The 15,068-nt window shown below is 44.2% G+C and overlaps 1 protein-coding gene across 1 annotated transcript in view; it reads left to right on the plus strand.

Moving 5' to 3' along the window:
- The window catches only part of CREB3L2 (cAMP responsive element binding protein 3 like 2), a 109,684-nt gene that overhangs the window by 51,515 nt on the left and 43,101 nt on the right, over positions 1-15,068 (plus strand). The window contains exon 2 of the mRNA XM_006088305.2: positions 12,635-12,851. Coding sequence (XP_006088367.1) covers positions 12,635-12,851 — 217 coding nt within the window. The remainder of the gene's footprint in view (positions 1-12,634; positions 12,852-15,068) is intronic.

The following is a 15,068-nucleotide window of genomic DNA, read 5'->3' on the forward strand; positions in this document are numbered from 1 at the left end:
GGGCAGGACAATCCCAATCAATGAAGAAGCTTTTTGTCTACAATGATAATCTTTTTACCTCAGCCAACATGGTCTGCTTGAGACCTTTTAACGGCTTTGGAACTGTTGGTTTCTTCTAAGGAATGAAGCAGAAAGCATGAAACTATGGCCAGGAATTTTTCTGGGCTTTCATAGAATTGTCTAGTCCCCTCTCTCTCCTCCATTTCTCGCGAAGATTCTGTATAGCTATGGCTAGAAGGATTTGGGTCCATGTAAGGGGGTGCAGATCATGGGAAAACACATAACACTCTTTAAGTCTGATATTTCTCTCCATCTATACTTGGCCTGCAAAATTGAGTCTTCTCCCTCTCTCCCCATAAAATCCTGTCAGGTTGTTTGTCTCATAGACCAGCTGTTCAAAGGCAGGAACCAGCCAGTACTATCCAGCTGTTAGCTCAGCCATCCTTAGGATAATTAATTCTTTGCCAGAAGAGCCTCAGAAAAGGCTAGAGAGGGAGTTTCAGGGAACATTGACTCAGGCTTAAGATTTGTTTTCAGCTATTTTATTCCCGTAGGCTTCCGACATAATAACTGGTCTCAGAATGTCAGAGCTGTAGTGGCCTTGGGAGCCCAACTGGTCCTACTCTTTTATTTTATACTAGAGACCCAATGCACGAAATTCCTGCAAGGGGCTCAGCCCTCGCATCCCCAGCTTCATCCAGAAGGTCGTCTGGAAGGTCGTCCAGAAGGACATTTGGAAGGTCGTTCGGCTGTCCAGTCTAATTAGCATATTATGCTTTTATTATTATAGATTCTAAGGAGAGAGACTCGGGTTCCATGACTTGCCCAAGGTCACAGAGCCAAGTGTGAAAGAGTTGGGTCCTAACCCAAACCTTTTCATTCCAAATAGAGCATTCTTTCTACTACAATAGCAGCTGCCCTGTTGACCTCTTATTTGTTAATGAAGCTTTGCTGACTTTCTTTCCAAAATATTCCCCACCCACACCAAGGCATTGCATCATTATCACATTCAAACCGTATGTAATTTCTGAGACCATTGGCTTCATGGGTAACTGAAAAGAATCTTTTATGACCAGAAGGCAAATGTTCCATATTTATGATGCAATAAGCAGTTATCCACACTGTCTAATCATGAAAAAAAAGTAGAAGCATTGTTCTAAGTTGATTTTTTTTGGGGAAAAAATGTTCAATTAAGCTGTTTGGTAACAAGTTTTAACAGGTGGTGTTTGCACCTGTTTCTCAGAGGGACTGAAGAATAGTTTCAGTTTGCTTTTTTTCATAACAGTTCTGAGATCACCAGGTTCTATTTATGGTCTTTAGCAGAAAGAGAAGATTATGGCCTCTTTTTTTCACCTTTCTTAGACATTCTCCAACTCTTCCAAGTTCAAATGAAGAGGAAGGGCAGGGATGTTGCTAGATGATAGGGACTATCTGGTGGCAAAAACACCAGAGATATACCTTTTGGAGCACCTGGGCTCCACTTCCAGAGCAAGACTTGAGAACCTAAAAATGTTCATCAATTGGGAAGAATTTGCCCGGCTGCTGCTTAGTCAGGGTCAGGAATCCTTGAGCATGTCCAGGACATTCTCTCACAACCAAACTGCTCAATTTTTCTTCCTTTCTGCTGGTGCTCTGTCATGAACTCTCTATTGCCTGCTGGGTGATGATCTCATTCTTCTCACCTTGGGTTTTCTGGGCTTTTTTTTTTTTTTTTTTTGTCAAGGATGCCACTAAGGTGGAAAATTGTTAATCCAGTTTGGCTGTGACCAGTTATCTTATAAAAGTTTGAGTGAGAGGTTTTCATACAAATTATTATTGCTGGTCAAAACAAAAGGGCACCGAGAAACATATGGATATGATGGTGGTGTTGGTGATCTGTGGAGGACTTGCATGGAATAGGAGAGGTGTCTTGAGACTGGAGATATGGGCCTGGTTTTCAAAAGGGGAAAAGGGAGATTTATCAATTATGAATTGATGAACTGAACATTGAGCCCTTTGGTAAGCAAGTGGGCAAACTAGAATCTAGCATGAGGTCACTAAGAATAAAAGGTATTTAATGAGCCTCATTTTCCTGTGTAGTGTTAATAGGCTGATGGGTCAGAGAAACGCTGAATAATTTGTCCCAGTTTCAGCTAGGCATGTAGTAATAACAACAGTAAAACAGCTAAGATTTATTCCACTCTTAGTGAAAGGAGTTGTTTTAAGTGAAGAGAGATCAGACTGTCTATGTATTCATTTTATCTTCACCACAGTTTTGAAAGGCAGATTGTATTTTTCCTAATTTCAGATGGATTGGAGAATGTGAGCGATTTGCCCACGGTTACTGCTAACAGTTACAGAGCTGATCCAGAACATATATCTTCTGACTCATGAATCCAGTGAATAAAACACTCCTTCGGGTGGTTCAAATCCTCTGGTGTGTTTGAGCAGGCCAGTGTTCCGGAGGGGTGGGGCGTGCCTGTGAGACCTGACAGAGCAAAAGTCTAGGTGGCTGTAAGCCAGAACCTGTGGGGCGTACGGCATCAGGTTTTGCAACCTGTGGGATCCCTGTTGCTCTTATCTAGGGGTGAAAGGGTGCCTCCTGGCAGTGAGTCACTCCCTGTTAATTTAAACAACAAGGCAGTCGGAGCCTGGCCTGGGTGAAACACTCTCCCTTTTCCCTAGAAGATGAGGTTATGTCAGTAATAATGATGACACAGCTGGCTCTTAAATAAAGGAAGGATTTTGAGGGAGGATGCCATTTTTTTTTGTTCCTGAAAACTTTATGGCTCCTATAACTTTATTTATTTATTTTTTATACCTGACATCTTGCGCATCGGGTCTTGACTCGGAGATGGGACTGTTGTACATTGCAGAACACATGTCCTGTTCAGAGAGTTCCCTGGAGGAAATCCTCTGTGTGGTGATCTTTATGTTTGGTCACCATCTTTCTCGTTACAGAATCTACAGTGTAAAGAGGTTAACCCTCAGCTCTTTGATTTCATGGACTGCCCTGGACCTTGGTTTTCTCAAATTAGAATGACCGGGTAGGCCCAGATGATGGCCAACGTTTCTTCACGTTTCACCAGTCTGTGGTTGAGAGCCTGTTATTGTAATCAGAAGTATAATCAGAAGTTTTTTTTTCAGAATGGCAAAATACCCCGTTTCAGTTATTTTAGGGTACAAACAAAGACGACCTTAGCTCATGCCTTCCTTGAAGGATATGAGGGGATGCCCTGATTGTCTCCTGGGTGCTTCTCCCTTAATCTCATGGCTGATTTGTTTGCCTGACACAAAACAAGGAATTTTTTTTTTTTAAACAAGGAATTTTTTACAATATCAAGTGTTAAACTAAGAAGAACTGCTATAGACCATTCAGAATTAGATTGCATTTGGAGAAAGTGTATTGTTACCTGTTTTAATGATGAAAAATTATGTAATTTAAAGGGAATTAGTATTGATGCATTTCCCATGAACACAATATCCTATGTAAAAATTCCTATTTACGTAAATAAATTAGGGGTGACTCTTTTATGACAAATATACCCTACCAGTGGATTTATAATAGGGGTTCCTTTAAATAAGCATCCCCCGATGCCATTATAATTGATCAGCCTATTTCACATACTTCTTTTACAAAGAAAGCTGCATCTGGATACCCCAAAGTATGTATGTTTTGAAATAGGGCTCTTTAAAAAATAATTTCTGCTACTGCTTGTGAAATTTCAGTAAACCAAGTATCACTTAAAAAACAAAACAGAAAACCCTCCAGACCTCTTGTGCAACGGAGTTCCCAGCTTCTGCCCCAAATGTCTTTATTTAGAGAAATATGTAATGCACCTATGTTTTGGTACTAGAAACAAATTAGGTCTCCTTGAAATTTTACTGTAATTGGGTTTGACTCTGAGCCATTTTTTTTCTTGTGGTTTTGACAAAGCCACCATTTCCCTCCTGGCGGGCATCTGGCCATTTTCTGTGTGTAAGTGTGTAGGGCACATGCACGCAGGGCACATATAAGGTGGAAGAACCTCTCCAGTCTAAGCTGCCCTCTCCTCGAAGGGAGACCTCATTCCTTTCTCCTTCCTCCTTCCTCCTCTTCCTCCCTCCTCCCTCCTCCCTCCTTCCTCCTCCTTCCTCTCTCCTCCCTCCTCCCCCTTCCCTCCTCCCTCCTCCCTCCTTCCTTCTTCCTCCTTCTTCCTTCCTCTTCTCTCCTCCCTCTTCCCTTCTCCCTCCTCCCTCTTCCCTCCTCCCTCCTCCTTCCTTCCTCCTCCCTCTTTCCTCCTTCCTCCTTCTTCCTTCCTCCTCTTTCCTCCCTCCTCCTCCTTCCCTCCTCCCTCCTGCCTAATACAAACTGTTTTTTGCTGGAGGGAAACCTTGGTTTCTAAAGTGAACTTGAGGCCTGCCCTCTGAATTATTTCTCTGCATTTCTTTGTGGCTTTAGGGGTGGTCATCTTGTCCCCACCACATCCCCTCCCTCCATGACTCCAGTCTCTGGAGTGTTCTGTGCTCTGGGCAAGGCTCCTCGCTGCGATTTTTCACTAAAAACCCTTCTTCCCTTCTGCCTGAGAGCGAAGAATCAGCCAGGGGCCAGCAGCCAAGGCAGCCGTTTCCAGGCAGCGGGCCTAGAGAATGGGGTCTTTGTGGGGCGCAGACAGCGGAGCCTGGCAGGCCTAGGGGTCCCCACTCTTGCAGGGGGTCCCCTGGCTCTGCTTTCTGAACCCCTCACCTCCTGCCCTCAGTCTGCTTCACTGCTGGGCAGAGTAGCAGGGGACAAAGCTAAAACCCCCAAGAAGCAGCCAGAGGGCGTTTCCCCTGCTTTTCCAAAGTTGGAAAGCTTTCCCATGTTCTATTGCTTGCAACATTTCAGAAAATTATAGGGTGTTAGAGCTGAATGGCTTGTTAGCAGTGACCTATCACTATTTGTGTGTTACTGCTATTCCCTCTGCGGGGAGTATTTAACTGGGGACCCATGGAATCCTCCTCTGCCCACCACGGGCAGGCTTCAGGGCGTGGGCGAGCCACCTGGAAGCAGCCGTGTTTGTGTGTAGTGCCTGTGGGTATATTTTGGGCGGGAACCTTTCTTTAGATACTCAAAAGGGTCCACACATAAAAAAAAAAGGTGAGAAACTACTGATCAAGTGTAAAGTATACACTATCACTGAGAGAGAGAGAGAGAGAGAGAGAGAGAGAGAGAGAGAGAGAGAGAGAGATTTACAGACAAGGAAACTGAGTCCAGAAGAGGTGGAGTGACAGCCGGTGAAGTGCAGGACCGGATTCGCTCTCCCGTCCTTGCTCTGGTCCACTCTTCAGTTCGCTCCAGCACAGAAGATGCCTGTGGGCCCGCCCTGGGAGGGCAAAATGGCTTTGAACATGCTCTGTGAGCACGTTGGTCCATAGGGGAACAGGACATCCCTTTCAGGTAACTCATAGAGCACGGTGCCTTGCTCGGAGTAGCTGCTCACTGTATGTGTTGAGTGAGCGGACCTCAGGAGCAGGACGAGGAAGAGAGCTTAGTAACTTCATGCAACCGGTTGTTCGAGCTCAGGAATTATGAATCCTTTATTTTCCTCCTACTTTATTTCCCCTGCCTTACCCCCATGGCCTGTGTCCTTGGGCCAACTGTTTGCAGCAGGCGGCGGCCCAGAACATAAACCACTCTTTCCTTGCAAGCTCCTCTGACAGCTAGTTAATGAGCTTCAAGCACAAGTGTGAATGCTTCAGAGCCATGGCGGTTTGTTAGGAAGGAACTGATGTGAGGTTAGCAATGTCTCCTGCTCATTTACCTGATTTGTAGATTTGGCGATACACTGTAAACAACTGATAGCACTTATTTATCACTGTTGGGAGGCCGAGGCTGTAATTCGGATTTGTTTTCTGTTTGGCTGGGATGTTGGAGAATTCTAATGGAAACGAGATAGTTTGTTGATGAGCGCACACCATCTATGATCTGTGCCAGGCTCAGGGGGTGGGGAAAATGTTGACATCTGGGTTATAGTTTATAAGGCCTGACGACAAAAGATTTTAGTTGGCTATGAAAGGAACATCAAGGAAAAATAAAACCATCAAATTAAGTAACTCTTCTTTGAAAGGCTGGAGTGGGTCAGGGAAGTAAAAGATCAAATAAACTGTGTCTGTCTAGGTCCTAGACTCTAAGATGACTGAAAAGAAATAGATTTGTTTTGTCTTAGTTTCCTGATGGGTAGAGAGGAAAATGAAAGGATGTTCTAGGAAGAACAGTGTGCAGGTAGAAAATGCCAACATTTCATTGTTTTAATTGTGATAGCGTTTTGTGTTTTTAAAGATTTTTTTAAAATGATTGCTGTGTCAGTGAAGTGCTAAGTGCATTACATGTTATTTAATTTAATCCTCACAGCAGGAAGCTGGTGCTGTTGTTATCCTCACTATACAGGGGGGATTAGCTGAGGTTTTGAGAACTGAAGGCGCTTGTACAGGTCTGCACAATTGTTACAATGTCATAAGAAACTCCATTAGGGTTGGAATGAAAATATCATGTATTTATTCTAAGGGAGACAAGACTTTGCAGGATATTTGGGGCCAGGTTGGAGGGTGTTATATGTTGGGTATTTTGTAATTGGGGGGCAAGACCTCGACACAGATTCTTTTTTTCTTTACTTTTTATTTTTTGTTAATCCTCACCCAAGGATATTTTTCCATTGATTTATAGAAAGAGTGGAAGAGAGAGGGAAAGAGAGAGAGAAACATTGATGTTAAAGAAACACATCCTGTACGCACCGGACCAGGGTCTGGGCCAGGGAGGAGCCTGCAACCAAGGTATGTGCCCTTGACCGGAATCGAACCTGGGACCTTTTGGTCTGCAGGCAGATGCTCTATCCACTGAGCCAAACTGGCTAGGGCTCGACACAGCTTCTTAAAGGAAGTTGCCAAACGTCTTCCCTGAGGTGGGGGAGGAACATTCATGTCATGAGGCAGGGGTTTAACCCTGTCAGGAGGTTTCTTCCGACCTGGAGATTCTGAACCGTTACTTTGAACCCTTTGGCAGACCCATGCACTAGGGGCAAGTAAATATTTCCATCCTTCTTGCCGATGTTCCATGGAAGTGATACCAGGAGCCTCTCCATCTAACACCCCTCTGGCGTGTTTCTACACTTTGAATGTGGAAGACTGTGTGTGGATGAGTGAGTGGATGGGCTGTCAATAAGTCTGGCTTCTTCTTCTTTTCTTTTCTTTTCTTTTTTTTTGTTAATCCTCACCTGAGGATGTTTTTCCCATTGATTTTCAGAGAGAGTGGAAAGAAGGAGGGAGGGAGGGAGGGAGGGAGGGAGGGAGGGAGGGAGGGATAGATAGATATCAAAGTGAGAGAGACAGAGACACATCAATTGGTTGCCTCCTGCATGTGCCCCAACTGGGGTTGGGGATCGAACCTGCAACCCAGGTAAGTGCCCTTGACTGGAATCGAACCTGTGACCCTTCAGTGCATGGGCAGATGTTCTAACCATGCAGCAACACTGGCCATGGCTTTTCTTTTTTTTTAACTCTAGTGTCCACTGTGCATCAACTTTAGAACTTGACTTAAATGAAGCAGCATGCTGTGGTAGACAGTGCATGGGCTTTGGAATCGGCTAGACTTGGGGTGGAATCTCAACTCGACCTTTTACAGTTGTGCAACCCCAACCCTGGGCAATGTACCTAGCTACTCTGAGCCCCATTTTCCCCATATATAAATGGGACATGTCTACCTTATAGGAAAGTACCTAGCTCAGTGGTTCTCAACCTTCTGGCCCTTTAAATACAGTTCCTCATGTTGTGACCCAACCATAAAATTATTTTCATTGCTACTTCATAACTGTAATGTTGCTACTGTTATGAATTGTAATGTAAATATCTGATATGCAGGATGGTCTTAGGCGACCCCTGTGAAAGGGTCATTCGAGCGCCAAAGGGGTCGCGACCCACAGGTTGAGAACCGCTGACCTAGCTCATTTTCTGAAAGTCTAACATGTTCAACACTTAGTTCATCAGGTGAGTTCAGCACCCAATTCTATCAAGATCATCAAAGACTAGCATCATGGTTTATACTTGTTAGAACATCTCCATGCATTTGGATTGTGACGCTCAAATATTTATTTCTTAGAGAAACAATGTGAAAAAGTTCAGTCAATCTGAAATAAGTAGACTGTTGTTCAAGGTCTGTCTCTTTTTTTAAAAAAAAAATATTTTTATTGATTTCAGAAAGGAAGGGAGAGGGAGAGAGAGAAATGTCAATGATGAGAGAGAATCATCGATCAGCCACCTCCTGCATGCCCCCCACTGGGGATCAAGCCCACAACCCAGGCATGTGCCCTTGACCAGAATCGAACCCATGACCCTTCGGTCTGCAGGCCGACACTCTATCCACTGAGCCAAACCAGCTAGGGCCAAGGTCTGTCTCTTAATAGTAGGTGACTGAGATCTTGGACAGTGGGATTGTTGTGAGCATTAATGAGTGGGAAAGCTAAGAAATTAAAGTGAGCATTAGATTCACTGGTGGTGGTGCCTTAATATAGATGCCTCTGGCCAACTAAGTCAACCCCTAAAACTTGTAAACCCTTAAAACTTGACGGTTAGGCAGAATGGTGAAATGCTATTGTGGCCATGTTCTTGAAAGAGCAACTAAAATTGCTTAGCCCTTGGGTTCACATGAGTAATCCTTTGTTAACATGTGTTCACTTTGCTCCTTTCTCTGGTGTTCGGGCTCCAAGACCATCTGCCCCTCTCTCACTGGCTGACATTAAGGATGGGCCAGTTCTGGCTTGCCCTGCACCAGCAGTGGGATGCTGACCTGTCTGCTGAGCCCTGGAGCCCGCAGCTGTCAAGGAGACCCAGCTGAGGCTGGTTGCTGGGCCCAGGCACCGCATCTGGTTGGGACAAGTTTGGCATATCTTTTCCAACACCACTGTCTCCTGGGAACTACTCAGTGCTCACCATTTTGCTAAGTTCCTAGGTGTGCTGGGTGGTTAGGCACAGCTGGTCCCTTCTTCTGAGGAGGTTCGTTAACAGAGGAGAGTTTATCAGAATGCTTTTGATAACAACTCTGAGTTCTTCAGGACTGATCATCATTTAGGGCTAAATTGTTTGGTAAGATGATAATTACTACAAAATCCAAAGTAGGGGATTCAGGGATGGTTGGCAGTTTGGGAAGGTTTATTATTGGTTAGCCAGGGATGTTCATGGAAACATTCATTAGTGCTGCACCCGGGAAAGAAAACAGTGTCAGCAGAGTAGCCCAACCTGGCAACTTCCATGGGAAAGCGCAGCCATCAAAGGGAGCCTTGCCTCAGGACAGAGTGGATTCCAGAGGTGTAGCAGGGCCAGCACAACCCTCCAGAGTCGACATTGCAACTCAGGGGACAGAACTGTGGTTTGGAAATGCAGGGACTGCGAGTCCAACTCTTGCTTTTGCATTTTACATCCTACGATTTATTTCTCTTTCGTTACCTTAACTTTGGTCCTAAAAGGAACTCCGTCAGGCACTTGCAGAATATTTACCATCAGGCCACCAGTAAGTTTGTCTTTGGGGAGCTGTTTAGGGAATCAGAACAGGTTATCCTGGAGTCCAGGAAACCTGGGTTCTGATCTGAGCCTGAAGCTGTTCTGCTCCTCGCTACAGCCTAGCAGCATCCCGGGGGCTTCTTAGAAATGCAGACCCTCAGGCCCACGAGACTTGGGAGTCTGCATCTATGTCTTAAGATCCCCGGGCGATTCATAGCACATAATGTTGGTGGGCTCAGGGAAGGCATGGGCTTTTCCTATCTTCTTCTTTGTTGTTTTGTATCCCCAGTGTCTATTTAAAGTCTAGCATGTGTAGCTGCTAAACACATGACTCTTCCTCTGACCTGGGCACATCTGAACTTCCAGGGACTTTGTAAACTTCTAGGGACTTCACTGTAAAGTGGGGTGGGGAGGGGAGTGGAGGTGGGGCCGACCTGCAGTGGTTCAGAAATTGAAGTGAGCATTAGAATCACTGGTGGTGGTGCCTTTGGCCAACTAAGTCAACATCTCCGAAGGTGGGTCACAGGATTGGTACTTTTAAAAAATTTCCCTTCGTGTTCAAGAATGTTTATTTAGTATCATATAGAATAGTAAAATCTTTACATACTCCTCAAGAAGAAATGGGTAGATACAATGGAATACAATTCAGAGGTTTAGATGAATGAAATAGAACTACATGTATAAACATGAAAAAATCTAAAAAAAAACCTTTTTGGAGGGAATAAAGTTGCAGAAGGATGTGTGAAGTACGGTACTACTTACTAAAGTTTAAAAAGTTCATATGTGCACAATGGAAACATACACACGCAGTAAAAGTGTGGGTGGGAATGATAAACACCAAGTTTAGGGTAGTAGTTAACTTTGAGAGGAAAGAAGACGATTGAGTGGGAGTTTTATAGTCCTTGCATATTTTACTTCTTTAAAAAAAGAGTGAAGAAAAAAGGTTGCAGCAGCAAACATGAAAAAAATAAGATTTTTTCCCCAAAGGAATGAATACCTGATTATTTGTGGCACTATTCTCTATAATTCTTCCAATGTTTAAAATATTTCATTATAAAATTACTAAAAACTGTTCTGGTAATTGTGATGTAGACAGTTGGCATCTGGGAATTCTTCCCTTTGATATTCTGAAAGGTCCTTAGGATGTCAGTTTTAATTTTAAAAATATTTTTATTGAGTTTGTTTGTTTTTTATTAGAAAAGGGAGAGGGAAAGAGAGAGAGAAAGAGAAATATTGATATGAGAGAGAAACATCAAGAGAGAAACATTGATCGGTTGCCTTCCGTACAAACCTGACCAGGGATCGAACCCACAACCTAAGTATGTTCCCTGATGGGGAACCGAACCAGTGACCTTTTGGTGCATGGGACAATGCTCAACCAACTGAGCCACACCAGCCAGAGCAGGACCTTTCAGTTTTAAATGTGTTTGTACGCAGAGAACTCTCTCCCAACCATGCTGTCTTGTTCTCATAGATGACTGATGCTGATTAGGACGCGCCCAAGTCCTGTGACGGTCTTGCATTCTGTCCTGATGGGATGCAGCCATTTCTCATGTCTGTGATATTGGTGAAAGCCACCAGTCTAACTCTGCTTTAGGGATCCAGCCTACAAGGACCTCCTCTGTGTTGTCTGCTTCTCTCCTTTATTACAAGAGAAGTTCTTCCCTAATCTTAGAGCTCTCACCTCAGAGCCACCTTCTACATCGTTCCCCAAGCTATATTCCTTTTCAGAACACCTTCCCTGACACTCCAGTTCAGTGGTAGAACTTATCCATGTGAATCCTAAGAGTTTTCATTGCCCATCCAAATATCACCATTTGCAGTCAGTTCTCTTATTGCTGTATCTGCTTTGGTAACTTCTTCTCTATACCAGAAACATCCCTAACATTTAATCAATAAGGATGACATGTTAGTCTGTCCTCTGGATAAGTTAAAAAGGAAGAAATGGCTCTAACAGCTATTGTCAGAATGGACTTTTAAATTGAATTAACTCATTATTATTTTTAATATACTCTATAGCAGTGGTTCTAAACCAAGAATGACACCCCTCCTGGCTCCGGGACATTTGGTAGTGTCTGGAGACATTTTTCATTTCAAAAATAGGGGGTGCTATTCGCATCGAGTGGATAGAGGCCAGGGAGGCTGCTAAACCTCCTATAATGCACAGCACAACCCCACTCCCATAATAAAGAATTATCCAGTCCAAACTGCCAGTGGTGCCAAGGTTGTAGGATCCTGCTCTACAGATCCTCCTGACACGAGCATCCCCCTGTCAGTGAGGGAGAGTGGATGGGGCTGCAGCTTCTTCATGGTGAGACAGTGGAACAAGGGATGTAGAGATCTCTGTGAATATATGTATGGATTATTCCTGTATCATCTTCATGGTAGGGTGGGGGCTAGGGAGTTGGTGGTGTTGGAAATCAGGGATAAAAAGAGATTAAGGAAAAACTGGAGAGGAACAAAGCCCAGGTGGCGGAGAGAACGGAGAGGAGCTGCCTTTGATGCCTTTGAATTTGGCACTTTGCTATAAATAACAAGATAGCTATTTTAAAATCTTCCCAATGCAGATGGTGGTAGGGAGTTACAGTGATGGCCCCTGTGCGTCATGCTGACACTCTCTCGCAGTGTGACTTTGCCATTCCTTCATTGAGAGGTGGAATCTATTTTCCTACCCCCTGAATCTGGGCTGGCCGTGTCACTCGCCTTGACCAAAAGAATGTGGAGGGAGGGATGATCTGTGACTTCTGAGGTCATTCAGCTTTGTTTTGCTCCCTCTTGGAATATTTCTACCACCATGTGAGCAATTCCAGCTGAGGAAGCCTCTTTGAGCAAAAGGCCCAGGTGTCCACTGTCCTGGCCCAGCCCAGCCCCCAGCCAACCTTCTAGCTCACTATGGTTCTATCATGGAACCCAGAAGAAATCAGCTCACCCACCCAGGCGACTCACCAAGTGTGAGAAATAATAAACTGTGGTATTTTAAGCCCCTGAACTTTGGGGTAGTATGCTGTGCAGCCATAGATAACTGAACATTGTATCTCAGTGATTTCATTTAAAGCTCTGGATGATATATTTGCTTTCGAATTCGTGTGTAAATATCAGATCCTGGTACCGAGAAACTGAGTTCTTCCTGCTTTGTTTCTTGCAGCACTTCTCAGAACTCCTGGATGAGTTTTCCCAGAACGTCTTGGGTCAGCTGCTGAACGACCCTTTCCTGTCAGAGAAGAGTGTGTCCATGGAGGTGGAGCCATCCCCCACATCCCCAGCCCCTCTCATCCAGGCCGAGCACAGCTATTCTCTGAGCGAGGAGCCGCGGGCCCAGTCACCGTTCACCCACGTTACCAACAGTGACAGCTTCAATGATGGTAAACTCAGAGCAGGGGCCTTGGCACCTTTGACTGGGAGCAACTTGAGGGTGTGGAGTGTGGGCTATAGTACTGTCAGCACCCACGGTAGCCACATCTTACTCTGTGTGCAGCTTTGTGCTTGGGTTGTGGGGAAATGCAGAGAGACACAGGGCACATTTCTGTACCCCAGCCTGTGTACTCTGGGAACGTGCTCTCACTGGATGATAGTAATTGTTTTCTGTGATCCTGTGGATTGGGCAGCAAAGCATCCTTTTACAAACCAGGATGGCCTATCTGGTTGATAATTCTATTGTTTCAAGAGTCCAAGACCTTTTTTTTTAATTGTTTAAAGTTTTACATATGTCTCCTTTTTCCCTGCTTGACCCCCCCCCTCGCCCGCGTCCAGCCATTCCTACCCCAGGCAAGCCCCCACCGCCCCAGTGTCTGTCTGTGTCCATTGGTTATGCTAATATGCATGCATACAAGTCCTTTGGTTGCTCTCTAAGCACTCCCCCCCGCCCCCGCCATTTGTCTCTGCATCTATTCTTGTTCATCAAATTATGTTGATCATTATACCCCACATATGAGTGAGATCATGTGATATTTATCTTTCTCTGACTGGCTTATTTCACTTAGCATAATGCTCCATGTTATCATTTTTTTTATGAGAAAGAGTTTTTATGACTACTCTTCTCCATAGAAGCTTCTTGGGCATCCTCTTCGTCCACTTCCAGAATGTTCTATTGAGCCCCATGTATATGAGATCTTGGTGATCATTCCTAGACTTTCTTGATGGTGACCCTTTCATGTCCATCATCAATGCCATTGGGATGGTATTTGTTGAAAGTCTGGTCTCATAGTAAGAAGACCATTACTCTGTAGGCCTTTAATTGGTACATGCCTTATCTTCCAGACTCTCTGAGGTATATATACCTTTTATAATTAATTTTCTATGTTTTGTTTTCTCAGAAGTATAGCCAGCTATTTCAGTACCTTGAGTAAGTTTTAAAAACTGTATTCTCTAATCCTAGTTCAGCATATACCCTCTTTTCACGGGAGGATGGTGTGGAGGGGAATGCTTACTAACGCCACCTCCTCTGGCTTGAACTTGACCTGGGGTTCCTCCCCTTCTTATACCACTGAACATACGGCAGAATCTTTGGAAAGTGACTCCCTACAGAACAAGTCCCCCCATGCTTCCCTTTGGTTAAAGGCAAATACCTGTATCTACTTCTTTAAATAGGGGGTTACCTTTGTGGTGAAATCCTTCCTCCAGGAGAGGTTCTGAGATCTACTACTGGCCTCTAGAAGAACTGACTCTGGGGCAGTAAAACATGATTTCTTGGGATAGAGAATGCTGTAGGTTTTTTCTTTTTCATCTCAGATACGTTCTTCCTTTGACTGGAGGTGTACTGATCAGCAGTCTAGGAAATTTGACTTTATATCCTCAGGGAAGGGAATGCCCCAAATCTGTGAGTAGATTCTTTCTTGGCTGGACCCTGCTAGAACCTTGACTATGTGCTCAGATTTTTCCTGAAAAGAGATTAGATGCATGATGACTTAATCCTTCTCTGTAGCTGTCCACTTTCAGGAGAATGGGGTGAGGGGAAGTCTCTTGCGAACACGGGGAGGAAGAAATAGAACTAAAATAATTTGAGGATGTGGAGTTGTGGTGAGGGTAAAATGAGCTGATGTATTTAAAGAACTTAGGACAATGCCCACCACATAGCATTTCAGTTAATCAATATTTTCCTTCCTTTCTCTCCTCTTTCCTCTTCTGTTGTAGAGTTGCTATAATTGTTGTTATTTCTTCTTTTTCCTTCTTTTCCTCCTGCTTCTGCTTCTTTTTCTTCTCCTCTTTTTCCTCCCTTTCTCCTGCTCTCTCTCTTTCTCCTCCCTCAATTCTTACTAAATCACTTTCAGGAGTGACCTGAATTCAGACTCAGGAATGTGGTCTCTGTTGTGACTGAATACTCCTCATGCTTCTGCTTCTTTTACTTCTCCTCCTCCCTCCCCTCTTTCTCCTGCTCTCTCTCTTCCTCCTCCCTCAATTCTTATTAAATTGCTTTGAAGAGTGACCTCAATTCAGGCTCAGGAATGTGGTTGGTCTCTGTTGTGACTGAATACTCCTCATTTGTATCACTACATGGAGGAGAATTATAGGGAGTCAACCTTCTCCTGGGTTTCAGCTTAGATAAATTCATGCAACACTTGCCTTCATTTTATTATTTTAAA

Source organism: Myotis lucifugus, unplaced genomic scaffold (assembly GCF_000147115.1).
Source record: "Myotis lucifugus unplaced genomic scaffold, Myoluc2.0 scaffold_46, whole genome shotgun sequence".
NCBI classification, from domain to species: Eukaryota; Metazoa; Chordata; class Mammalia; order Chiroptera; family Vespertilionidae; genus Myotis; species Myotis lucifugus.